General features: G+C 45.3%; 3 protein-coding genes across 6 annotated transcripts in view; 2 read left to right on the top strand and 1 right to left on the bottom strand.

Annotated features, from left to right (window-relative positions):
• Positions 1-256, bottom strand: part of atp5pd (ATP synthase peripheral stalk subunit d) — a 15503-nt gene extending 15247 nt beyond the window's left edge. Inside the window, exons 1-2 of the mRNA XM_083649571.1 lie at positions 193-256; positions 40-110 (exon numbers count right to left, since the gene is read on the bottom strand). The gene's annotated coding sequence lies outside the window, so the exon portion shown is untranslated. The remainder of the gene's footprint in view (positions 1-39; positions 111-192) is intronic.
• The window catches only part of slc16a5b (solute carrier family 16 member 5b), a 20675-nt gene extending 2298 nt beyond the window's left edge, over positions 1-18377 (top strand). The window contains exons 2-7 of one of the 4 annotated variants that reach the window (XR_014553284.1): positions 7004-7495; positions 10726-10866; positions 11746-12047; positions 13062-13614; positions 15090-16486; positions 18306-18377. Coding sequence is in view for 3 of the 4 variants with exons in the window: in XM_083649567.1 (XP_083505693.1) it covers positions 7036-7495; positions 10726-10866; positions 11746-12047; positions 13062-13614; positions 15090-15343 (1710 nt within the window). In the remaining variant the exon portion in view is untranslated. Of the gene's footprint in view, positions 1-7003; positions 7496-10725; positions 10867-11745; positions 12048-13061; positions 13615-13884; positions 14022-15089; positions 17252-18305 lie in introns of those variants that run through there. The other 3 variants (XM_083649568.1, XM_083649567.1, XM_083649569.1) reach the window with 3 other exon arrangements.
• On the top strand, positions 18259-26723 carry LOC310788077 (medium-chain acyl-CoA ligase ACSF2, mitochondrial-like; the record flags this gene model as incomplete). The annotated part of the gene is made up of 16 exons (XM_083649565.1): positions 18259-18380; positions 19804-19999; positions 21078-21206; positions 21853-21906; positions 22060-22178; positions 22335-22497; positions 22616-22711; positions 22795-22946; positions 23046-23134; positions 24248-24324; positions 24561-24668; positions 24758-24906; positions 25738-25879; positions 26112-26222; positions 26318-26386; positions 26514-26723. 16 exons carry the CDS (start codon positions 18259-18261, stop codon positions 26562-26564), a joined length of 1827 nt encoding a protein of 608 aa, XP_083505691.1. The 3' UTR covers positions 26565-26723.
• Between the last annotated feature and the right edge of the window lie 110 nt (positions 26724-26833).

Below are 26833 nucleotides of genomic sequence, written 5' to 3'. Positions count from 1 at the left end.
TTACCTCAGGTATATATATTATACCGCAGTGACCATTACCTGGACACAAAGTGTATTGTCTTGGACTCAGGTTACGATTACGATCCACAACACAAACGGGTAGACAGGAACTAAAAGACAAAATACAAGTGTCAGTTGCAGTGCCAATACACTTCACATGTATGGTGAACATACCACAGTTGGCAAACATACCTCAAGGAAGATACATCAAGTCAGGCCTAGCAGACACCAGTACGGCCAGGTAGATGAACACAGGGGACTGTGACACAAATAGAGTCAGTCACTGGATAAACAACAAAGCATTGAAAACCTTGGGATTTCATCACCTACCTCAGAGTAAGAGCAGTGAAACCCACACAGCATGGCAACCAGGCAGAGAGACGGCCATGATGCCACAGGTTTCTTAAATACCCTCACTAATTAGGGGGGTTGGGCTAGGGAGGAGTCAACCTGAGTCCTGCAGGGGTGCGTTCAAGACTGAGGGAATGTCTCCCAATATGAACACAAGTGTTCCCACTACATATGCATTATTGTGGTCGCCAATTAGGCACTTTTGTATCTGACCAACTCCCAACATCTGATTGCATTAGTAGTGTTTATGTCCTTTGTACTCCTTATCTATGTGGACATAAATCAATCATTTAAATGTGTGTGTGTGTGTGTGTGTGTGTGTGTGTGTGTGTGTGTGTGTGTGTGTGTGTGTGTGTGTGTGTGTGTGTGTGTGTGTGTGTGTGTGTGAGAGAGAGAGAGAGAGAGAGAGAGAGAGAGAGAGAGAGAGGCCGTTTCTCACTGGTGCGGTGCGGAATGCGTTGCGATATGCGATGCGAAATTTCGTGCAGATTTTCCGCATTGCAAACTATACACACAGGTCCGGGTGCGAATTATTCGCATTCCCACGTTCATTTTCCGTCTGCGGAAAAACAGTGAGCAGAGACCACAATGCAGTCAAGCAGTAGTAGTAGCAGTGATGACGACCTGCTCCTCATTTTGCTGAGAAAACAAATGAGAAAGAGGAAAAGAAGGTTCTGGGTTCACCCAATTTGAGAGAGGCGCACAGAACATGGCGAGTTTCATCAGCTGGTCGAGGAGCGCCTGTATCACAGTCGCTTCAGGCAGTCTATTTCAGAATGAGAGTTGAGCAATTTGAGGCTCTGTTGGGGATGATAGCCCCTCACATAATGAGGAAACACACAAACTACCGCAAACCTATCGACCCTGAACAACGACTGGCAGTGTGTTTGAGGTGAGCATTTTCATGTAATTTATTTTGTTTACCGTCTTTTGCTTTAAAAAAAAATCACGATATACGAGGGATCAGTGTTTGTAAACAAACGGCGAAACTGGGGGGGACGTTCACGCTAGGAAGGCTATAGATATCCTGTAACGTTACAGTATGAACACAAATTGAATCATCACCATGCCAAACAGCAGCGCAGCTCCATACTACAATGTGACGTCAGTTGTAAATAAAGGATTTCATTGGTCAAACGTATCTTGCCGCATCCGAAAATCCGCGGAAGTCAAAGTCCGTGCGGAAAAATAAACCCCCGCACGAATGTTCCGCCTCGGTGTGCAAGGTTCAATTGCAACTCATTAAAACATTTTGTTGCGAATCTCCGTGCCGAATATTCGCGCGAAAATCCGCACCGGTGTGAAACGGCCAGAGAGATTATTATTTTCACTGGCCCCGCAGCCAAACAAATTAAAATAATGACCCCCCCCCTCCCCATAATTGTGGTGATTTATTATGCATAATACAACAGCTAAGTTATGTTTCTCCATATTTTGTGTAAAGTCATACAGTGACTGGCTGGCTGATATTGTCGTATATCATAGGTGCTTTAATCTATCATTCAAATTGTTTATGACTTTTGTCCATCAATTTGTTCCTAATGACTTCATATCATTGTTTTCTGTTTCTGTTGTAATTAGTGTTATTTCCTTTTTTTAAATACCAATGTGTTGTCAAAAGCATGCACCCAATTCCACCTATACAGTTTTAATCGATGGATTAGATTTTTTTCAAAAAGAAATTGTTCATGTTTGCCATTGAGTCCTATCATGCACTATCAGTGTTACTTAGATGCGCAAACTAGTGGACTCACGTGCAGACACCAGCAGGCTGGAGGCCGAAACAAGCCAACAGAGATTCAGGGTCGGGATCAGGATAAACAGGACAAAGAGGATAAACCGGACAAACGTACAAAGAGGAAGAGGCTAGACATGGACTGACTTGCTGACAGCATGACGCTGGCAGAGCTGATTCTTATAACCTTCAATATGATGTAACAATGTCAACAGTGACATGTAAGGAAGGGGGTAGTTGACCAAGATCGCTTCAGTTGGCAGCCATTTTGCCCACATGCCCCTACTGGCCTAAACAAGCTTGTTTTTGCAACAGACACAGGCTCAGATTGTTATTGTAAAAGAGAGAGAGAAAATGAGCGCTTGTAGTAGCGCCCTTGCAGCAGCGTGTTCACCCTCTCTCTGCCTCCTCTCTGTGTCACATTGGTATCATGCCCCCGATCTTCAGTTTGTATCCGTATAACGTTAGTCCGGCTCAATATGGGTGACCGTCGAATTCAAATGCCTCGTCCATATTCTCGAAATCAGATAAATATTCCGCCACAACTTACGAAATCACTGTTACTCCAAAACAAGAAAGATGGGGCGAGACTCTCATGAGACTTGGATCTAGCAGAAGGTACATTCTATCTCTTTATAATAATGTCATGATGAAATAATCGGATCCCGTCAGTGATAAAAACAAGCTCGTTCAGTGAAGAAAGGGAAAAAAACATGTTTACTTTGAACAGGTTTGAAGTTGTTGATCCGACGAACGGTTCACAAGTTATGCGGACAACATAGCCGACTCAGTCACATACTCAGACAGTCAATATCATTGAATTGCAGCGCAGGAGAGCTTAGACCAGGTCTTTTCAAAGTTTGAGACTGTGGGCCTCCTCCTGAGCTTGGATAAAGGCCTATGGGATCATGCTTACAGGTATGTTATTTGATCCAGTAGACAGTAAACAATGAGTCAAGATAGCCTGATATTGCTGTTTGACTGACTTCAGATTACACCAAATCTTCTTTTATATTAAAAGGGAGCGAGTGGGCAATGTTTGTTCTCTGTCTGATCTCTGTTTAAATGTTTGTCCCACTGCATTGTGACATCACTGATGATGTCATCAGTGATGTCATGAGACTGATGATGTCATCAGTGATGTCATAAGATTAGTTGTGATGTCATCAGTGATGTGAAGTTGATGATGTCATAAGAGCAATTGTGATGTCATCAGTGATCTGAAGTTGTGACATCATCAGTGAGTCATAAGAGCGCATGAGCCTGCACAGCGTTCGAGCTTGCTCAAGTGGGCACTGTTTGTTTCAATTTTTGTCCCACTGATAATGTCACAATGTCTATGGCATCATCAGTGATGTCATCAGTGACATCATTATTGACCAAAATCATCTTATGACATGACTGATGATGTCATAGGCACTGGTGACGTGTCACTTGACCTGTGGTTTTTGGTTACACTCAAGCGCGCGTAGCGCGGGAGATGCGTAATACATAAAAAAGGCAGTAAAAAAAGGCATGAAGGCATTTATTAGTTTCCAACTCTGGGAAAGTGGGAAAACTGTATCTCTGAACTATATCTTTAACCAAATCACACACATTTAGCCTATTCTATGTGATCTCCTTTTGACAACTAATATCCCAGTCTCCCAGTTTCTCTACGGGAAAGCCCCACCCGTGCCACTTTTAGAAGTAAACTCAAACAATGGTTGAAACCCAACCAGACATGTGGACACTTGCAATATGTTCTGGCTTCTTTGTATTTTTGAGTGTATTCTGTTACCTATGTATTTTTGAGTGTATTCTGTTACCTATGTAGCCTAGTTCTTAGTGGCCATTCACAAAATACGCAGAAGCAACGCTCAGCCTAAGACTATTGGACGGCTTGACTATTGCAACTTGTATGTTGGCATCAATCAGTCGTTGCTCCGCCGCTTACAGCTTGTTCAAAATGCGGCTGCTCATCTCCTCACCAGCACCAAAAAGCGCGACCACATCACACCAACCCTGGCCTCACTTCACTGGCTCCCCGTCCGTTTCCGCATTGATTTTAAATGACTGCTGACTGTTTTTAAAGCACTAAACGGGTTGGACTTGGCACCACCGTACCTTGCCGAGCTCCTGCGCCACCACCCCATCCAGAGCCTTGAGGTCAGCTGACCAGCTGCTGCTGGAGGTGCCCAGGACCAGGCTCAAGACCAGAGGGGACAGAGCCTTTGCGATAGCAGCCCCCAGGCTCTGGAATAGCCTCCCCCTTCCACATCAGATCAGCCCAGAGCCTCATGGCTTTTAAATCCCTGCTCCAGACGCACCTTTTCTCCCTGGCCTTCGACCTGAGTTGAGCCTGCCTCCTGGCAACCTAATTGCTGTTATTTTGGTTTATTTTATCACTTGTATTTGTTGCACTTTGTATTGCACTTTGCTTGGTAGCAGTGTATTTTGTACTTGTTGTCTCTATACTTGTTTTTATCTGTGAAGCACTTTGGTTGACTACTTGTCGTTGTAAATGTGCTCTATAAATAAAGTTGACTTGACTTGACTTGACTAAAACAAGTTGAATCAGTACTTCTACTTTTACCCAAATCTTTTTTTTTTACACAAGTAACTGTACTTCTACTTAAGTAAAGAATGTGTGTATTTTTCCCATCTGGATATATTTCCCTGCATGTCATGAGATCAGATTGAGATCAGATTTGGACAGACTGGATTGGATAATTTTCCTCGGCTCTGCTGTGTACGGGTGTACGGCTCGCTCACAATATATCTCCTTTGAGAGAGAGCCTGGTGACGCAAGGTAAATTTATACTACAATACATCTCGTTGTTCGCTTCTACCAGTTTCAGTTTCTCTCTTTTATATTGCAGCCTACCCATTTCATCAATGAGTAGCACTGTCTCTCTGTGCAAGCCTACGTTTCATCAAGGAGTAGCACTGTCTGTCTGTGCAAGCCTACGTTTCATCAAGGAGTAGCACTGTCTGTCTGTGCAAGCCTACGTTTCATCAAGGAGTAGCACTGTCTGTCTGTGCAAGCCTACGTTTCATCAAGGAGTAGCACTGTCTGTCTGTGCAAGCCTACGTTTCATCAAGGAGTAGCACTGTCTGTCTGTGCAAGCCTACGTTTCATCAAGGAGTAGCACTGTCTGTCTGTGCAAGCCTACGTTTCGTTGTTGTGAACACATCTTTGCTTCTCCACTGCTGCTGTTGTGAAAGAGAGCAGGGTAACTCTGAGCTGCCACAGAAAAGCAGGCAGGAGGAAGGAAATGACACAGACCTCAGGGAGGAAAGGAAGGAACATCCTTATACTGCATAGTAGTGAAATTAATCTTTTAGTCAAAACAGATCTTCAGCATTGGTTATTGTAATGTTGGCTACATTTTCAAATTGTCATTAGCTGTTACTTTAGCAGATTGAGTAAATATATATAGACTATATTCAGACATTGCAACTTACCTATATTAATTATTTTGATGGAATTGAAACAAAACATAGCTCAAACCTGACATGTGAAAACGGCTGAATATAATAACCTTTGTTTGTTAATGTTTAGGCTACATAAATAATGGTTTATGGCAGAGGTGTAGTGGTCCCTGATTGTATATATATATACACACTTAACTATACTTACTAGTTTAAACTACTTTTGCTGGGCAGTCATCATTGTGATTGAATTATAGGCTACAATGTAACAATGAAAACAATTATTAGGCTACCATAACCTGAACATTACTGAATTTAGTTCATTGATACAAACATTTCAAACCAACTCACTAAGTTAATTTGAACCCAAGTAGCTGTCAAAAATAATGGAAGCATTCAAGTAATTGAGGGATGCATGATAGAAAGCAGGCTAAATTGCTTAAATTTCTCTCTTGACATACAATAACATGTTTTATTTTGAAAATCGACAGGATGTTTTATTTTATTATTCTCGTGAATTCCTGCCCAGCTCGATCTGCTCTGTGCTGCTTGACGCAACTCAAAGAGAGAAGTGAAAATACACAGGCCGATTTGTTTAGTGGAGCAGAGCGTAGAGCCGCTTCAGGGACGCGTCATGGTGGACACAGGCACTAGACAGGCTGCGACCAGCTCCGGTGTCCCACCTCGCGGTCATAAGGCAACGTTTCGTGGTGGAATCTCAATCTGCCGCTAGAAGTGGGTTAATCTCTCAAGACAGATTTATACTTTTTTTTTTACTGATGAGTTCCCAGATTGGAAGTGGGTAGACTGAAAACTATCTGAAAAATAAGTGGGTAGACTCCGTCTACCTGCGTCTACCCTCCACTACACCACTGGTTTATGGTGAAAACACGCCAGCACTAAAGTTAAAGCCTGTGATATGAACATCCAGCCAGCTGACCAAAGACTGTTGACACAGTACACACCCCTTTTCCCATTTGAGCATCTGCCCCTGTGGACCTCTGCATGTGTGTGTGTGTGTGTGTGTGTGTGTGTGTGTGTGTGTGTGTGTGTGTGTGTGTGTGTATTGGGATTCTGGTATCATATGAAACGAGAAGACCTAAGCAATCGATTTGTACCAACCATGTCATGCTAGCTTGTCAGGAAGGTAGTTAAATAACACTCCAAAGTTAGGCAACATTTTGGTGAGGGAAAAAAACATTTTCAAAGGGGTCCTCTTTTTCACAGCCTAATGTTGGCAGGTGTGTGTGTGTGTGTGTGTGTGTGTGTGTGTGTGTGTGTGTGTGTGTGTGTGTGTGTGTGTGTGTGTGTGTGTGTGTGTGTGTGTGTGTGTGTGTGTGTGTGTGTGTGTGTGTGTGTGAGTGTCCGTGTGTGTCTGTTTTGAACCTGCTAGTAGCCTTATATTATTTAGATTATTATATTTATTTATAGATCAGCAAAAAGTTTGGGAAGCCCTGTTGTACAGGTTCTGTGCTTGTTTAACAACATCCCTCTCTTATCCAGAGGAAGCAGCACTGACGGAAGCAGCGGGCAGAATGACCGAGGGGGCGGAGGAGGGCCAGGGCCAGCCGGTGACCCCGAGGAACAGGCACAGCCACGGGGATCACCCTCTTCTCCGGCGGGACATCCCAGACGCGACTCAAGGTCCCGGGGAAGCGGGGTCGGGGTGCGCTCCGGAGTCAGGGGTCGACCGCAGCGACTCCGAGGAGCAAAACGAGGAAGAGGAGCTGCAGGAGCCAGCCTGCCGCCTCACCACCCCGGGCGTCGATGATGGGCAGGTGGGTGCCCTCGCCGGGCGCTGCAGGCAACAGGCGGCGCCTGACGGAGGCTGGGCCTGGGTGGTGCTGGTAGCCACCATCTTGGTTCTGGCTCTAACACTGGCCTTCCCCGCATGCATTGGCATTTTCTACACAGAGCTGCAGACAGAGTTCAACACCAGCAACACAGAAACCTCCTGGGTGCCGGCCATCATGACGGCCGTGCTGCACGCTGGGGGTAGGCACATACCGCTGACCCGCCCGCCCGCCCTCACACTTCACTGACCCGCCCGCCCTCACACTTCACTGACCCGCCCGCCCGCCCTCACACTTCACTGACCCGCCCGCCCGCCCTTACACTTCACTGACCCGCCCGTCCGCCCTTACACTTCACTGACCCGCCCGTCCGCCCTTACACTTCACTGACCCGCCCGTCCACCCTTACACTTCACTGACCCGCCCGTCCGCCCTTACACTTCACTGACCCGCCCGTCCGCCCTTACACTTCACTGACCCGCCCGTCCGCCCTTACACTTCACTGACCCGCCCGCCCTCACACTTCACTGACCTGCCCGTCCGCCCTTACACTTCACTGACCCGCCCGTCCGCCCTTACACTTCACTGACCCGCCCGCCCTCACACTTCACTGACCCGCCCGTCCGCCCTCACACTTCACTGACCCGCCCGCCCTCACACTTCACTGACCCGCCCGTCCGCCCTTACACTTCACTGACCCGCCCGTCCGCCCTTACACTTCACTGACCCGCCCGCCCACCCTCACACTTCACTGACCCCCTCACCCTAACCCTAACTGACCCGCCCGCCCGCCCTTACACTTCACTGACCCGCCCGCTCGCCCTTACACTTCACTGACCCGCCCGCTCGCCCTTACACTTCACTGACCCGCCCGCCCGCCCTTACACTTCACTGACCCGCTCGCCCTCACACTTCACTGACCCGCCCGCCCTCACACTTCACTGACCCGCCCGCCCTTACACTTCACTGACCCGCCCGCCCTCACACTTCACTGACCCGCCCGCCCTTACACTTCACTGACCCGCCCGCTCGCCCTTACACTTCACTGACCCGCCCACCCTTACACTTCACTGACCCGCCCGCTCGCCCTTACACTTCACTGACCCGCCCACCCTTACACTTCACTGACCCGCCCGCCCTCACACTTCACTGACCCGCCCGCCCGCCCGCCCTTACACTTCACTGCTTACAGTCAAAGCTGCTTGTCGAGGGAATGTGAGCGGCCAGATCCCACGCTGAACCAGTGTGTGTGTGTGTGTGTCAGTGTGTGACGCGTGTGGGTGTGTGTGTCAGTGAGTGATGTGTGTGTGTGTGTGTGTGTGTGTGTGTAAGCGTTGTGTGAATGTGTGTAGATGTGTGTCTGCATAAGAGCATGAAGGAGATGAAGGGTATAGAACATTTCTCTCAAATTTTCATTCACTCGAACAGTATGACCCTGCGTCCTTCCTGCACTGCTCATTAGTTACTCCTTGTTGCACACACACACACACACACACATACGCACGCGCACACACACACACACACACACACACAGAAGAGGGGGTTTCTGGTCCGTTTTGATCATTTACAGAAATGATGGGCGTGAGACGAGTCTCATACTGGAACTCATACTGTACTTCCCTCAGTCCTGTGAGAATAGTCTCTTTACAGAGACAGGCACCAGTGAGTCAGGCTTCAGCCCTCAGTGATCTAGACTAGAGTTCATTGCTCCAAGTCAGCGGGCCGTCCATTGTTCTTGTGCAGGAGAGTTTGTTTGTCTTTCATGCGTTCGCCTCCCTCTCTATTGAGGAAACTCAAACCAAGGGCAACAATTGAACCAAGGAGATTGATCATCTGCAACACACTATCATCATGCAGTGAATATCATACAAATATAGCTATAGGACTCTACCCAAGAGGTCAAATATTTGTTTTGGACAAAACCAGAATTAGCTTAAGGAGGCCAGTTATCATAATGTCAAGCTGGACAAACATTTAGAGATGATAGATGATATGATAGGCAAAGGCTTTGGAAAGAAATGAATACATTGGCATCAACTTCACTATTTATATTCTAAAAACAAAACTAGTTCAGTGCTCCTCCCTCCCCTTCCCCGCATTCCCACATCATGCCCTCCCATTCTTCACCCCCCCCATCCTCCCCCTGCTTGTGCGTGACTACGCGCATGTACGAATTGCACGTGAAATTCGGCATTGCACTGTGTCGGGTCCCCAGCAGTGCACCCACTAAGTTTGAAATCGATCAGACGAACGGTTCTCGAGATAAAGCACTTTTTGTGTTGCCAGTACGTAGGTGGCGCTATTATTATGTGCGTGTCCGAAATTCGGCACTGCACGCCGTCGGGGTCCGCCTGAGCGCACTCCCTGAGTTTGAAGTTGATCTAACGAACGGTTCTCGAGCTATGCAAAAATATTCCATTCAAACAGGTGTGTCCAAACATTTGACTGATATTGGATTAAGAGGCGTTTTTTGGCAGGATTGGCTGCTCTTGGCTCTTGTTGGATGGCTTTCATGAGATAGAGAGAATAATGAGGTTTATCCAGGAGACGTTGACAGACTGTGAAGCTGCTGGTTTATCAAGGAGACATTGACTGACTGTGAAGCTGCTGGTTTATCCAGGAGATGTTGACTGACTCTGAAGCTGGTGCTTGCAGTTCAACAGGTCGGGTTCAGACTGAGAGGACTCTCTGGTCCACATGACTCTGGCAGACATAATGGGAGCAAAGACTCATGACAGCACAATACATCTTTTTTGTAGCATGCAGTAACTTGGACTTGATCTGTCTGTGATTACCCTCATCTCCCCTTTCCTTTTGTGTTTACTGTTTATACATGTGTGTGTTTATTTTTCCTGTTCTTTGTACTCGTGTCTCTGTGTCTGCTTTCTCTGAATTTGTTGAACTATGGATTTCAGTATCATGGTATCCCATGCATACTTTATGCATGATTATAATGTTTCATTCCTGTCTGTTTACACTAAAAAAAACATTTAGTAATATATGTCAAAACAAGCCATAATAACAAACTTAATTGTGTGCACAAAGGAACTAAGAGGCACACTAAGCAGATTTCTGTTAATTTTATTTGATAAGACTGATAAGTAATCTATTTGGCGTTGGTCATGTTTGGAGAGTTGGGAAATGGGTGTTTCTAATTCACTTTCACAGCTCATTTTTCATCTTGCCAAGAGTAGAAAGCCCACAGATATTTATCAGTGGTTTAGTGTTTTGTAGAATCCATTAGAGCCAAGCGGAAATTAATTTAGCCCTGTTTGAAACAATGCTCAAATGCAAATCAGCTTGATTTGTTGTGCTAAAGTGCATTGTCTGCACTGCGTTGCTTTCTGTGTGTGAATGTGGTTACTGGTTTGAGGATTGGTATTTGTGAATAGTAGGCTGGATTGAAACGTTTGATTCCGTTTCTCTCCCTAGGTCCGTTATGCAGTGTGTTAGTGGAGCGCTTTGGTTGCCGGGCAACGGTGATGGTGGGCGGCGTCCTGAGCGGACTGGGCATGTCAGCCGCCGCCTTGGCCCGGACCATCACTGACCTGTACATCACCAGCGTCATCACAGGTCAGCGGCTGCACAAACACACACACACGTCCGCACAAACACACACACGTCCTGTCCTTCATGCATTCAGAACAGATGTGTGAAGATTCATTTCCTTTTCTTTACAAAGAAAAGGATTCATTGCAAAATTCGCGGTTTGCAGTTATAAACCCCCTGAAATAAAGTTTTTTTTAATAAAGAAAAGATGTGGAAAAAATACAGTATTTTGTGGTTTTTGTCTAAGTAATAATTAAAGGATGATTTGTACTGCAACAAGCATAAAAACCACATAGCAAAACATGGACAAAACATAAGAACAATACAAATAGACATACAACAGTTTACTGTACAATAGGCTAAGTGTCCACCGTAACCGCTCAGTACATCGGCATTTCATACTAATCAGTGCTACAATAGTACTATTGTATCTCAATATTAATAAGTTAGTAAATGTCACAGACATTGGCATTCCTCTAATTAAATTGACACCTCATCACCGAGGTCGACCAATGACAAACGGCAACAGCAACATATTACTTCCTCCTCCCAACAGCATTTAAGGCTCGAATGGAGACGGGGACAAAGGAGTTTTTGTACCTGTTTTTCGTGGCCAAAGGGAGACTTAGACGTAGCAGCTTGTACTCTGAGCTAAGAGGATTGGCACCATCTGAACGGATGGACACAGCTTCTTTTAAATACCTGTTTGTTAAGATGGGATCCAAACTGCTGAATTGTACTCCGGCAATCTTTTCGAGGGAATTCTTCTCTTTGATACAAAAGTTGCCATACCAACAAATAATAAAATCGTATTGAATCGTGAATCGTATTGAATCGTCATGAGTTGAGTGTATCGTTACATCCCTGCCCTGGTCATCAGAAACTCTGTGCTCTCTCCCTCAGGACTGGGATTCTGCTTTTCTTTCCAGCCATCCGTGACCATGATCGGCCACTACTTTGTCCGCCGCCGTGCCTTCGCTAACGCCTTGGCGACCAGCGGCACGGCTCTGGGCCTGACCACGTGGCCGCTGATCGCCAACTTCCTGCTCAGACAGTTCGGCTGGCGCGGCAGCTTCCTGGTGATGGGGGGGCTGCTGCTCAACTGCTGCGTGTGCGGCGCGCTGATGAGGCCCCTGGGCCCCGCATCGGGACCAAACAGCGCCAAGCAGACCTTCAGTAAACCAAACAACCTGCATCAGCAACAGGTAAGGATGTTAAAGATTAATCAACAATCGATTAGATAAGAATTTGATCGATCAAACATATATTAAAGCAGCTACGAAAAAGATTTTAGATTGTTATTAAACAGTCTAAAATTGAATATCGATGCCTCACATCTTACCTCTAATAGTAGACGAGACCAACGCTGAGTAGTCTCGCTTGAACCCCGAGTGAATCGGCCAGTGTTGTCTTGATGATTAGCCTGTCTGCGGCCGGGGAAGATCAGGAAGTGAAATGAAACGGTTTGCGGCAGCCACTTCGGCCATAACCACAAAATAACAAAATAACTTCCAAACAAACTGTTAGAATATAACGAGAGATGTTCGCGAGAGTAGCAAGCCCCTGGATGTAGCGAGCATGGCGTTCTCCTTGTTTATGGTCTGCTGCTAGGCAGAGCGAAACGGTTGAAGGCAGGCAGCTGCCGTAAACCGTTTCGTTTCACTTCCTGGTCTATCCGGCCCGCCGGAAGACAGACACAGACTCTAAAATCATCAAGAAAGCAATCTCCGATTCACATGGCTTTGGTCTCAGCTACTATTATAGGTAAGATGTGATGCATCAATATTACATTTAGACTGTTTAATAACAATCGAAAATCTTGCTCGTAGCTGCTTTAACCAATTAATCGAAAATGTGCTAATCTCCCTTTTTTTCTGAAAATGATTTAACACCACAATGCCACCTATACAGAGGAAGAAGAAAGCCAAGCAAGCATGCAAAAAGTCCAGTGTGGGAGAATTACACCCAAAAAGACAACAGTATTCATTGTAAACATTGTGATACAATGTTGAATACAGCACATCTACAAGCACAATGACAGCTAGTGCAGGATGTTTCGTTGATTAACTTGTTACGTAGGCCTAAAGACAGGTGTATCAGCATTTTCTATTTTCTACTTTGTATGTCAAAAGCTGTTTTTTTAATATAATGATTGATTGATCGTTAACATGACCAATTAATCGATTAAGGAAATTGATTCAAATTTTCATCTCTATCAGCAGGAGAGAGAGGGGCTGAAAGCCCGCGTCAGGACGTTTCTCTTTGGCTTAGCCGCCTTCCTGCGCAGACACATGGCGTTCGACCTGCTGGTCAGCAACGCTCGCTACCGCGCCTATGCCATGGGGATAACCTGGATGATGCTGGGGTTCATGGTGCCGCTGGTCTACCTGGTGCCTTACGCTACCGCCCACCACATGGAGCTGGACCGCGCCGCCTTGCTCATGTCCATCCTGGGCCTGGTGAACCTGGCTGTGCGGCCCGTGGCGGCCCTGATCTTCGGCATGCCGCGCTTCAGAGACAGCGGCCGCTTCGTGTACATGTTTTCCGGCGCCGTGCTGGTGAACGGGCTGAGTAACGCCATCTGCGGGACGTCGGCCTCCTTCCAGGTGCTGCTGCTGTACGTGGTGACGTTCGGCCTGTCCATGAGCATGTTGGGCTCGCTGCTCATCACCGTGCTGATGGAGACGGTGGAGATGAGCCGCTTCCTCTCGGCGCTGGGCCTCATCAGCATGATGGAGAGTGGGACCATGCTTATCGGGCCGCCCCTCGCAGGTACGCGCACACGCACAGTCGTGCACGCACACACACACACACACACACACACAAATGTATTCTGCAAGTATTCATTCAGATTAAGCAATAAACACCACTGATTTCACTGGGGCCAGCCATACAAATGTCTGTCACTGACTGACTCAGTGATGAAGTCACATGATTGATCAGCTGGAACACGATCCAGCCAGATACTAGGTTTTTTGACCTAGTCTATTTTGATGAGAGGAGGCCTTTGATTTCTCTTCCATCTTCTACTTGAAACGTTAGGGTAACACGGGGGCTCAAACCTGCGACCCTCATGTTGGTAGTCAGGGAATCTACCGCTGCACTACCCGGACGCCCTCCGCCTGGCATCGTTGACAGATAAGTCTAATTGATGCTAAAGGACAAAGATGAAATAAAACCGTAAAATTACTGTAGATGCTATTTGACTAAAGCTATGGAGTGTTGAACTACTTGTCTTTCCATCATTATAGAATAACAATGTTCCCCAGTACTGTATAATGCTGTCTTCACATAACTTCTGATTTGTTTCAAAATAGGTAAGAACAACCCATATCAGCCTGCCTTTTAATACCTAATTGTATCCTACTGTGGGCTGTCAGTGAGAATAAATCACTGTTTAAAGGCACAGAGGCTCTGTTGTTCATGACATGCCAGGTTAGTTCCTTAGCAGCATGTCTCGCTCCGTGCTCCAGCGGCACTGTACGTTTTCTGCACTTTCTGCGCCGGGGGTAGCGGTGCAGTAGTGCAGGTCATGGTGTGTTGTCTATGGGTCATTGTGCTTGTTTATCAGCTCAGTGAGTCGGCTTGATCAGCTCAAAGCCTGGCCGAGAGTTACTGAGATGCTCGGAGGGAACAACATGTTAAATGTGTGCATGATTTAATTGACTCGGGTTACCGCTGCCATGGCAACGCGCGCATACGTGATCCCTGCCGCAGCTGTTAAGATTGGATGGAGTTGTGCAGTGGTGTAGGGGCAGTGTTGTAGTACTCGAGTCCTGGACTCGACTTGGAGACTTGGACTTGGACTCGAGCATCCGTGCATTCGGACTCAGAAGTTGGAGACAAGGACTTGTGCTTGTTAATTGATAAAGACAGTTTTTTTGTGTTAGTTTCTTTGTAATAGGCCCTAATAATTTGGCACGAGATATTAATAGCTATACTGTGACATTATTCAGTTTCATGCAAGGGCAGGCACGTGTGTTCCACCTACACATTCGCGCTCATGTTCAACAACCCTGGACTCGACTCAGACTCTTCTTGGGTGACTCGGACTTGGACTCAGACTCATTGGGGACTCATGACTCGACTGGGATTCGAGATAGTGACCTGACTACACCACTGTAGCCTATAGCAGCGTCCTTCCCCCCGCATGTGATCAAGATATACATGTAGGTGTATAGGTCACTGACACAGCTGATTGATAGCAGTCTGGACTCACCACAGCGCTCTCCTCTCCCATCTCTCAGGCATGTTGGTGGACAGGACAGGCCAGTATTCCTACGTCTTCTACGTCTGCAGTGTCATTGGGTCCTCCTCCGGCCTCTTCCTCATCGTGTCCTTCTACTTCCTGGACAGAACGAGAGACAGGGAGAAGAAGTCGGTGGAGCCATCAGGTATCTATCAGAAGCCTGCCATGATCCTGGACCCTGACTGTGAGCAGAGCCATGTCTCCTCACAAGGAGGAACAGCAAAAGACACGGTTTATGTCACCAATGTGTGATGTGATGTCAGACATGCATTTGCATGCAATATCAACTGTATTTAGGGTATTACAACAGCACACATGGAAAAACCTCTGGTCTGAATGTAACTTTTGTAGAACCTTTGTCTCCCCCTTCTGACAGAGAACGAACGTGTGCTGCATTCATGTGGTGTCAGGAAAATCAGTTCCAGACTGTTTCCTTTGCTGTTTCCTTTGCGCTTTGTTGTCACGCAAAAACTGGAAACAGCTATCAACGTGTTGTTTGTTTGAACGCTCTAAGCCAGCCATTCCCAAGCTATTGCAAGTGGGCCGCCAAATATTTTGTAAAACATGAAGATTTTTGTGAACTTTTATTTTTTATTATGTGAGAATGCATTTCTCCACAGCCGCTCACTTTTGGTTTGTGATTTCTGTGTGGTGCTGATGGACAGCTCCGTTTATCGTTAATATAAAAAGTGTTCTTCTGAGAACGCATCATTTGGCCTCTGTTACTGTTTACGGCCGGATGTGGGCCGCGAAGATTGTTGAGATTTTCAAGTGGGCCATGAGTGGGAAAAGGTTGGGAATACAACACATCTTTGTAGTGTTCATGTTGTTTCCACATTGCCATTGAAAAGCTCATGAAAACAGAGGAAGAATTGACTTCCCAACTCTGGAAATGGGACAATTCAAGCGCTGTGTGAATGTAGCCTACTCCATGGGGATTGTAAAAGTGTAGATAAATATTTTCACACAGCCCCCACGAAATGACTCGTTTCACTTCCGAATTTGATACATTCGGTCCAGTAACATTCGGAAGGTCTAGAACAGCCGCACAACTAAATGATTGGTCTCCATTCATTCAAGTTAGCAGAAGGCTAACCAGAAAATAGCAGGCTGGGCGGAAGTCTCCAGTGCACAGCGCAAGAATGTCCCCGGACGACAGATTGTCTAACTGTAGAATACAGGGAGCGGTATCTGGCAGCGATAGACTTTTTGTTTGTTTATTGTTGATTATTTTTTGGGCATTTTTGCCTTTAGGCAAATAGGACAGACTGTAGGCGGACAGGAAAGGTGGGGAGAGAGAGAGAGAGAGAGGGGATGACACGTGGCAAAGGACCTCAGGTCGGACTTGAACCCGTGTCGGCCGCACGAAGGACCGAGCCGTACGCGTGCTATCAGGTGAGCCACCAGGGGGCACAGGCTGCAATAGAATATTAATCAGCATTGTGTGAACTCGTTTGGCAATGGCTTGAATGTAACAGACGTTTATGTAAAAGTTACGCACTCCAGCTTTACAAAAAACATGCTGTTTCTTTTTCAATCTGTAGCCAATAAGTCTCATCCGCCGACATTTGTATTGGAACAATATTTTGTGTATTTCTCCATTTAGGCACATACAATATAAAAGTACTGTATTAGACTACACAGCAGTTGTGTAAGATAGGTTAGAGAGGATGCACTGTTCCAAAGTCAAACAGAAGCTTGAAGTCTGATCCTTTCATTGGATTTAATTGAGGCCTTTGTGTGTCTCTTGAATGTATTGAAGTCAATAGAGAACACACAGGAGTATTTATATTCACCAATTTGTAATGAAGTAGCCACTGGTCATTTTAGTTTATTTTTATAATAAATCTTTTAATGGTAAATGATTAAGTAGAGCCCAGTATTTGTGTAATTAATCAAATCACAACTATCAGAACAATGTGACTGTATATCAGCACAGTACAGGACTGTTACTTTGTGCTATGAATGTATTCAATATTTCCACTTTTTTATGAATGTACTCACTGTGAGGCATTTGGGACAGGTTGTGTAATTCCAAATGAAGTGTAGCCTTATGTATGAATGTTGCCCATTTTTAAAGCCTAATATATTTCAGAGCCTGTTCAATACTTTATATTTGGAACACTTGGTTTATGAAATATTAAAACGTGTTTTCTTTCTCTATCAAAGGATTTGGTCTTCTTTGTCAGTATAGGCCTACTACTCTATGAGGCTACTTTAGTGTTACTTTACTAAATTAATCCTGCATTAAGCAATCCTGAAACTAACATGTGTGCTATGTGGAGATTTGTGACATAATGATCATTATATAAACAAAAAGCCAGGCACACAGGCCAGCTGTGTTACTGTTCACGGTGGGAATTTCATCATTTTAGGGGGGAAGGCCAAGGAACGCAATTCTTTTTTAGGCATAAGGCCACATGCCAGGGCACAAGGCCATTGCTCTATTGACATTGTGAAGAGGGATTTTTCTGAAATGTGTGTTAAAATGAGCCAACTGACAGTAGCAGGCTGGTAGCAGGGCACTGCCAAGGTGGCCTTAGGGATCTCAGGGCATCACGGCCAGAGGGAGGGGCAATGTAATTCCCACCCTGTTGCTGTTTATACCTCTTTCCTAAAGCTTGTTGTCATGTTCATACCAAGCACTATAGTTTTTTTACTAGCTCATCTCCTCCCTCACTATTTGAAAACTCATGTACTAGATCTAGGAACAGCGAAATCAATGAAGTAAACTTGCTACCTCCCTGCTGTCACCCTCTAGTGGTCGGAAAATCACTTTAATCACAATCACAATTTAATAGAGCCAAACTGTACACAAAGGGAGTGTACTTTGACTATACAGGTGGTTTAGCCATGAATGAGACAAACCCTGTTATGCAACCAACTGGTACACACATGTTTGATTATTTTTATTTCTTAACAGGCTACTTTTACATTTTGCTTATCTTCAACTTGAAATATATTGGAGTTTCAAATAACCAAATAACCTGCTACTGTACAATCTAATCTGGACTAATTTACCGGAGATATCATTTTCTTTTAACCGTGAGCGTGTGGAAGTTAAAGATTACACCCTCAGAGATGAAATGGTTAACACGGCAGGTTGGGCAAGTTTGAGCAGAGTTCAGGCACTGTTTCACTCTCTGACTGCATGACACCTCAGACCCATGTCTGCCCTGATTTCCTCCTCCCTGCTGAGGTCCTGTGCTCACAGTCTCCGGTCTGTGGACTCCCTCAAACTGAGCAAGACATGGGGACCCTGCAACACAAGCTGGCTCCTGTGCTGTCGGTAAGTTTGCCCTCTTCAAATAAATAGAATCAGAATCAGCTTTGTTGGCTAAGTATGTACAGCTTGTTACACATTCAAGGAATTTGACCCTGGTTTTGCTTGCTCTCAAAGGACTCGCACACAGAAAAACATTATGAGCAAGTTAAAGTCAAACGGATACATTTACAAAAATTTGCATTCACTATTATGCAGGTATACAATAAGTGTAAGTGTCTATTTTAAATACGTATATATGAAACAATGTATATGTACATATAAATATAAGCCACACAGGATCATAAACAAAGGCTTATACAGATATATTTACAGATATTGTATTGTTATATAATGTTCAATATGAACAAGGCTTTGAGTCAGATAATGCACAGTTATTTCACAGTAACATACATCAAATCTCGCGTGCGTGCGTGCGTGTGTGTGTGTGTGTGCGTATACATGGGGGTAGGTGCTACACGTTGCTGTGCAGGGATATTTTTGTTCTTGCTTTTGAGTGTGTTGAGTGACAGTAAACGGGTTCCACTGTTTTCCAGTGTTTCAGCTAAGTGTTCAGGTGGCTGGTGTCAGGGTTAATCAATCAGAGTGATGGCCTGTGGGTAGAAAGTGTTTTTGTGTCAGGTTGTCCTGACGTATAGTGCTCTGTAGCACCTGCCGGAGGCGAGGAGTTCAAACAGATCATGTCCAGGGTGAGATGGGGAGTTCAAACAGATCATGTCCAGGGTGAGATGGGTCAGTGATGATCTTTCCTGCCCGTGTCTTGACTCTGAAGGAGTACAAGTCCTGGCTGGAGGGCAGGATGGCACAGATGATGTTCTCTGCAGTCTTGCAGACCAGAATACAAATGGGATGAGAAACGATGGATGTGCTGGTTTCTGTCCAACTTGGTGCTTCATCCATGTTTTCTTTTTTATGTAGCTACTTGTTTTTGAGTTTTTGAGTCAGTGATCTTACTTTTACTACATTTGTCCTGAAGTATTGTGCAATTACGAGCCATACGTACATTTTACAGTACAATAACCTTTACTTGGGTAGGACATTTTACAGTGTTTTTGCATAGGCCTACTTGTCTCTGCCTGCCTGCTGCTATCACCACATTGAAACACTGGACAATGCTTGCATGAATGGCTCTTCAATAAGCTTGTGCTTGCATTATTCAATCAATTTTTTAATTTCTCTTGGCCATCAAGTCTGAGCCTGCTTGTCTTGGCATGTTTTTTTAAATGTTTTTATCTCATATCCGTTAACCCTACAGTATCTCAGTCAGTTATCTCAGGTGACCCAGGGTTAATAACAAATCCCTATTATTACTATACACCACACAAATTAGGGCTTGAGATCTAAGCATTCTCTCTCTCTCTCTCTCTGTCTCTCTCTGTCTCTCTCTGTCTCTCTCTCTCTCTCTCTCTCTCTCTCTCTCTCTCCCCAGGTCGCTCCATGTGGACAGTCCCCCTCACATCCCCACACTGAGCAGCAGCTACGTCCACGGCACCTCGTCCATCTCTCTGCTCCCCCTGACCGTGGGCCAGAGCCTGCAGGCGGCCGCCGAGCGCTGGCCTGACCGCGAGGCTGTGGTCTTCCTGCAGGACGGAGTTCGCAAAACCTTTGGCCAGTTTCAACAAGACGTACGTCTCGGATTCTGTGCCTTCATTCTCTGCTCTGCCACATTTACGACCCTTAAAGGATAAACCAACCGTGTAACAGAATTCACATTACTCCTATGATGTTGGACTATTTAGTAAATATTGCTGAGATTTATAGAAAGAAACATAAGACTGTAATTTGTGATACTATATAGCAGTTGTAGCAGTATAGCAGATCACTGCCAAGTGCCACTTGTTGGAGCTGCTTCTTCTAAAGTGATAACTTTACAGGTTAATAGAATACCTTTTTGACCATTTGACACCCGAATGAGTTTGATTTCGTGGAAGTGCTGACATCTCTGAGACAGAAAATATGGCCATTGAAAATCTTCCTGCAGTCAGTCTGGTTCAATAATTGCAAAGTGTTTTTGTTGTTGCCACTTATGTCTCTCTGGTTTCTACCTTTTGGAGAGATAAGAAACCAAACTGTCCAGGATCATAGGAATAATGTATGCAAATTCTGTTTCTGGTGTGTGTGTGTGTGTGTGTGTGTGTGTGTGTGTGTGTGTGTGTGTGTGTGTGTGTGTGTGTGTGTGTGTGTGTGTGTGTGTGTGTGTGTGTGTGTGTGTGTGTGTGTGTGTGTGTGTGTGTGTGCGTGCGTGCGCGCGCACGTGCGTGTGCGTGTGTGTGTGTGTGTTCATATCCTATCTACCACAGTGTTGCTTGGTTATGACCCCCCCACCTCTTCAATATGAACCATACATTACTGGCAATTCTAGAAATTAAATTTCTAGCTGTTTACAAGCTTGCAGTATAACATAACGTGCCGGACGTCTCTATGGACTTTAGAGCCTGCAGGTTTTTGCCAGTTAGATATTAAACAGAGAAAGATTTAGGCGAAAGGGAGTGAACTTTCTTGTGTAACGATGAGACAGTAAGATTAGCTCTTCAATCTTACTATGTCATCCTTACAAGACCCACAGTATCTTTCTCAGATAGATAAGAGGATGTGCATAAGGACAGTGCTGACCTTGACTGTGACATGCTATGAACTGGGGTTTACAGTTGACAGGTGATGGGAGATGGTGTCATATTTTTGGTGACGTTCTTCTTCTCGCAGGTTGACAAAGCAGCTGCAGGTCTCCTGGCTCTGGGACTGAAGAGAGGCGACCGACTGGGAGTTTGGGGACCCAACACTTATGAATGGATCCTTTTCCAGTTTGCTTCAGGCAAGGCTGGCATCATACTGGTCAGTTCAGGGGCTTTTATCTTTTGGTTTGGTGTAGCAGTTTGGAAATACATATAGAAATGAGGGTGACCTTGTGGTTGGAGATACAGTACTGTCCTTCAACTGGTTATGACTCGGGGGGCCCCCATGCAAACAACCCACTAAAGCAGGCATGTCCAAAGTCCGGCCCAGGGGCCAATTGCGGCCCGCGGAACAATTTTAAGTGGCCCTCGTCTTGTCTCTCAAAATATATTATTATGTGGCCCTCCACACAGTATTGGTTAATCAAGGGAGTTCAATAAGCATTTTTTACTTTCACCTAACAATGACAGCACTATCATACAGTTTGTAGACAAGCACCAAGTGGAACTAATGTTTTCAGACAGTAAACAAAATCCTTAGAGTACAATTGTATTGTATGTGATTTTTTCTTTTCTTTTTTTTACAACCCGATGCGAGAAGCAGCTGCCCCCCTGATATTTTCACATGATCTAATATGGCCCCCATTCAAAAAAGTGTGGACACCCCTGCACTAAAGTGTCCTTGAGCAATTGGGGACTGAGTCCAAATATTTAATATTAGCCACACATTAAATAATATTTTTACCAGGACATTATTATCTGTTGATAGATATTCCATACATTTTCAGCTGTTGTTATCTCTGCAGGTGTCACTGAACCCAGCCTATCAGCTGAGCGAGTTGGAGTTTACCCTGAGGAAGGTAGGTGTGGCTACAATTGTGTCAGAGAGCGTTTAGTGTGAAAACTAACACCTGCTGTGTCTGGACACCTGCCAGCTGACTCACAACTATGCAGGCTTAACCTTGGGCCTACATACTGTCAATTCAACACGATTGATGTGTTGTTGTGCACAGGTCCAGTGTAAAGCAGTGGTCTGCCCGACCAGCTTTAAAGCCCAGATGTTCTGCGAGATACTCAGGAAGATCTGCCCGGAAATAGACACGGCAGCATTAGGCGTGATCAAGAGCTCCAAGTATGACCATTTACAAACATCATATTCCTGAAATGTGTTTTGACATGTATGCTCTTTGTTGAACATTATAATGGGATTGCACATAGCACAAAGCACACGATGCCTGATTGCTGGATTGCTGGATGCAATATAAAGATGGTATCTTGGGTCTGCCAGGCTGCCAGACCTGCGCATGGTGATCGTGACAGACAGCAGACAGCCAGGGATGCTCCATGTGGACGATGTGATGCGAGCAGGGGAGAGTCAGCACCACAGAGAGCTGATGGATCTGCAGAGCAAGATCTGCTTTGATGAGCCCATCAACATTCAGTTCACATCGGTAACCTTCAACATCCCGTCGCACTGGCACACAATACAGTATATATAGTGTTACAGGGCTTAGATCAGATGGAGATCCAGATAGGTCATCGTCCTGTTTGGTCTGCCACTTGTTTCAGGGGACCACAGGCAGTCCGAAGGGAGCCACCCTTTCCCACCACAACATCGTCAACAATGCCTACTTAATAGGTCTCCGAGTGGGTTATGGATGGAGAGTAAGTGCATTATTGTCTGTTTATTTGAAGAACACGCAAGCAGAGTGACATTCAAGTAATCTTATTTTCCGTATTCCCGTCAGCCTAGGGTGCGGGTGTGTGTCCCTGTGCCCATGTATCACTGCTTTGGCTCCGTGCTTGGAGGAATGTGTATGGCATTGCATGGCGTCACACTGGTCTTCCCCTCCACGGGCTTTGACGGCCGTGCCAACCTGGAGGCCATTCAGAATGAAAAGTACACTGTGTCTTGTCACCACACAGAGGTCTTTCAGGCTATTTCAATACACAGCATTGTGCATTTTCACTGATCACCGTCCATATCTTTGTCTCAAAGGTGCAATTTCGTCTATGGCACTCCCACAATGTTCGTCGACATGCTCAGCCAAGATATCCACAAGTATGACTTGTCATCGGCTGAAGCTGGTAAGAGATTTGAAGACTGCAGTGAGACATGATTAGTATGCTGGCTTTTTGAATGCTGATACAAGAGGGGGAAAAGCAGCTTCGTCTTTAAAGCAGGACTAAACCCCAAAACACTTTTTTTCAGCTTTTAACCAATATGACTTTGGGGGTGGTGTGTGAAGAATTCTGGTCAGAATTTCCACATTTGAGACCAAACTGTTGCCATTGCACCATTTGTATCATTTTCAGCCGCATAAGTGCCCTCTATGGGTTGAACACTGCTTTTTTTTTGCCCTCAAATGAATGGGAGATTTGATACGCCGTGACGTACACACAGCTCATTGGGTGTTTGTGTCACTTGACCTGTTAATCACCTGTTAATTGATTACAATCGCCTGTTATTTTCCTACCAAGATGGCCATGTGGTGATGTAACACAATACTATCAATAAATGCCACTATAATCATAAATAGAAATAAAAGGAAGGAAATGGCATTGTGTTGCTGTAAATCATTCCCAACCTTGTTCATACCAAGGAGCCCTAATTTAGTTCACATTGGGGCAATGGACCCCCATATGATGAGATTTGATCTTGCAGATGCAAATCTGTTTTTTTATGTAGCCTAGATATGATTTTGTCCAGAATTCCATTAGGTTGAGAGATAACAGAGAATCCTGGAATCTTCTCAAGGACCACTGGCGGTCCCCTGGCCCCACATTGAGAACTACTCAACCACTTGATTGTGCCGAGAGAGAGAGGAGGAGGGAGGGAGGGGTGATGTGTGTTTGTACTGTGTGTTTGTACTGTCAGCAGCAGCAGCTCCGAGTCCGCACCAAAGTGAGCCTCCCCCCACACAGCGACTTTCATCCCCGCCGTCATTTCCGCAAACAAATCTCATCGCAGTTTAGCACACATGTAAAATATAACGCTATACTACGACGTGACAACGTGACAATGCTGCTCTAAACACATCGGCTACTATAATATATTTCCCTGCATCTCATACTGAGATTAGATCGGTATTAAGTTTGGACAGACTGGAATGGATTGAGCAGCCAGGGTCTGAGGAGGAGGAGGGAGGGGGTGTAAATGTTGAGTCAATATTCAGGGGATCCTTCTAATCTGTGTTTTAGGAATCATGGCAGGAGCTCCATGCCCTCCTGAGATCCTGAGGAGACTGAGAACAGACATGAATGTGAAAGAGATGATGGTGAGCATTTATCTCTCCCAAACCTTTTCCATTCATTGTTCAAATTCTGCTATTGTCATGAGAGTGGATTGTGTAGAAGAGCGATTTTCAAACTGTGGCACGGATACCATCAGTGGTACGTGGATCACTGCCAGGTGCTACGCCAGATGACTCTGGTGGAGAAACCCTAGCACTGAAACCATTTGATTACAGTACACAGTGTTTATCATTTCTTAAACACACCTGCTGTATTGCAGGCAGCATACGGAACCACCGAGAACAGTCCCGTCACATTCCTGGGTTTCCCACATGACAACGAGGAGCAGAAGTTGAACACTGTTGGATGCATCATGAACCACACTGAGGTATCACTTCTTCACGCGCCAACCTTTCTCGAAACGTCACCTTCACGTCAATGCTGTCACTCACTCATCCCTATGTGTCCTGCCTATAGGCTAAAGTGGTGGACCCCTCCGGGGAGACTGTCCCTCTGGGGGCCTCAGGTGAGCTGCTGATCAGAGGCTATTGTGTGATGCTGGAGTACTGGGACAATCCTGAGAAAACTAGTGAGGTCATCTCCAAAGACCGCTGGTACCGGACCGGGTAAGATGCACGTTCATTTGTGGATGAAAACAGAAAAAAGGTGCATGTACAGTAAAGGCAGACATGGTGCTGGAACATGGATGTATAAGTTCAATGTACCCCACCACGAAAAGGGGGACTATTAGGGGTGGGGTGGGGTCGGGGGGGATTGATAGCTCATAGTTTTTAAACTTTTCTGTACCTCACCTGTCGAGGGACTGCGGATGGAAATTAGCTAAGGCTATAATCCGGCACATTTACATGAAAATGTTCATTAATGTTGCACTGTCCCTGAAATAAATAAATAAATAAAAATAAATAAATAAATAGTATTGCGATATTTTGTGTGGCAATATATTGTATTGCACGAATGCCAAGTATTGCAATAATTTAGTATAGAGATTGTCAAGTGCATGCAACATTTATGACAGGTTTTTATGACAGTGTTGGTCAGTCTGTCTCCTTGACAATCCCATTTGCTGCAATAAAAATGATTGAAGTGAGCTGAACAGACCTGAAACTTTATCATATTAAATAAAACAGAAGTTGACAAAGTTGTTTCCTTTGGGGACATAATTTGCAGTTGAAAAAAGTTAATAAATCGCAATATTTTTTTAAATCGCAATAATATTGTATTGTGACTTAAGTATCGTGATATCGTATCGTAGGGACATGGATCGGTCTCTGTCCGTCTGTTTGTTAGTCACACACTGTAATGACTTTTTGCTGCTAGGGGGCTGCCATGACAATAAATGGGACTGACCCAAGGGTGGATCTATCACTGGCGGGGGGGACATGTTTACTATTTGCTTGTCTCCAAATGTGGGAAATGTGTTTTATTTTCCTCTGCAGTGACATCGCAACTCTGGACGCTTTTGGGTACTGCCGCATCGAAGGACGCATAAAGGACATGATCATCCGAGGAGGGGAGAACATCTACCCCGCTGAGATAGAGCAGTTTCTCCATACCCATCCCAAAGTGCAGGAGGTGCAGGTAAGACTCACAGCCACTAGAGGGCAGCAAAGACTCTGAACCATCTCATACAGTTAATGGAAAAGATCCGCCTTGAAACCATAGTTGTTGCTATGCCAATGTGGCAACACGGTATACAATATCAATATGAAGCTATATTACTGTACATATAAACCATCCTGAAGATTTTACGTCAATCAGCCAGGTGGTAGATCTCCATTAGGTGTTCCGTTTCTCTACCTGTGTGTCCCAGGTGGTTGGAGTGAAAGATGAGAGGCTGGGAGAGCAGGTGTGTGCCTGTATCAAGCTGAAGGCGGGCCAAACCTCCAGTGTGGAGGAGATTAGAGCGTTCTGCAAAGGCCAGGTGAGAGGAGGTGATAGATTATAATGCTATGTGCTTAGACAGCCTAACTCAGAGGATTGCTGTATGAAAACTCTCCCCCCCTCCTCTTTCTCTAGATTTCTCACTTCAAGATCCCGCACTATGTGATCTTCGTAGACGGCTATCCCCTGACTGCCTCTGGAAAGGTAGGAGACCTCTGCTCCCCAACACGAGTGTATCTAAAGAAACTGTCATGGCGACCTGGCTGAGGGTTTACACATGTGAATGATCCAACCTGAAACTGACTGAGATGCTTGTCATTTACTCTTCTAGATCCAGAAGAACAAATTACGTGAGGCAATGGATAAGAAACTGGGCCTTTAACTTGTGGATGCTGGAGAGGAGTGTGTGAGCTGGCAACGTCCTGAGTCCACATGGGGAGAGTGATACACAGAGAGTACCAAGAGCTGAGCAGGGAATATTTTAGTGAGTGCATGACTTGCACAAATAATGAATTCTCCACCGCCTGTCTATAACTTCAGAATGAATGACTACGGCAATTTTCTCTCTACTTTACTTCAAAGTATTTACAGTATGTCAAGTTTTATTTAAAAATGGTAACCATTCAATGTACAGTGAAAGTCTTCTGAATT

The sequence above is a fragment of the Poromitra crassiceps genome (assembly GCF_964638095.1).
Source record: "Poromitra crassiceps genome assembly, chromosome: 13".
In the NCBI taxonomy this organism is placed as follows: Eukaryota; Metazoa; Chordata; class Actinopteri; order Beryciformes; family Melamphaidae; genus Poromitra; species Poromitra crassiceps.
This window is presented reverse-complemented; position numbering and strand designations above follow the sequence as displayed.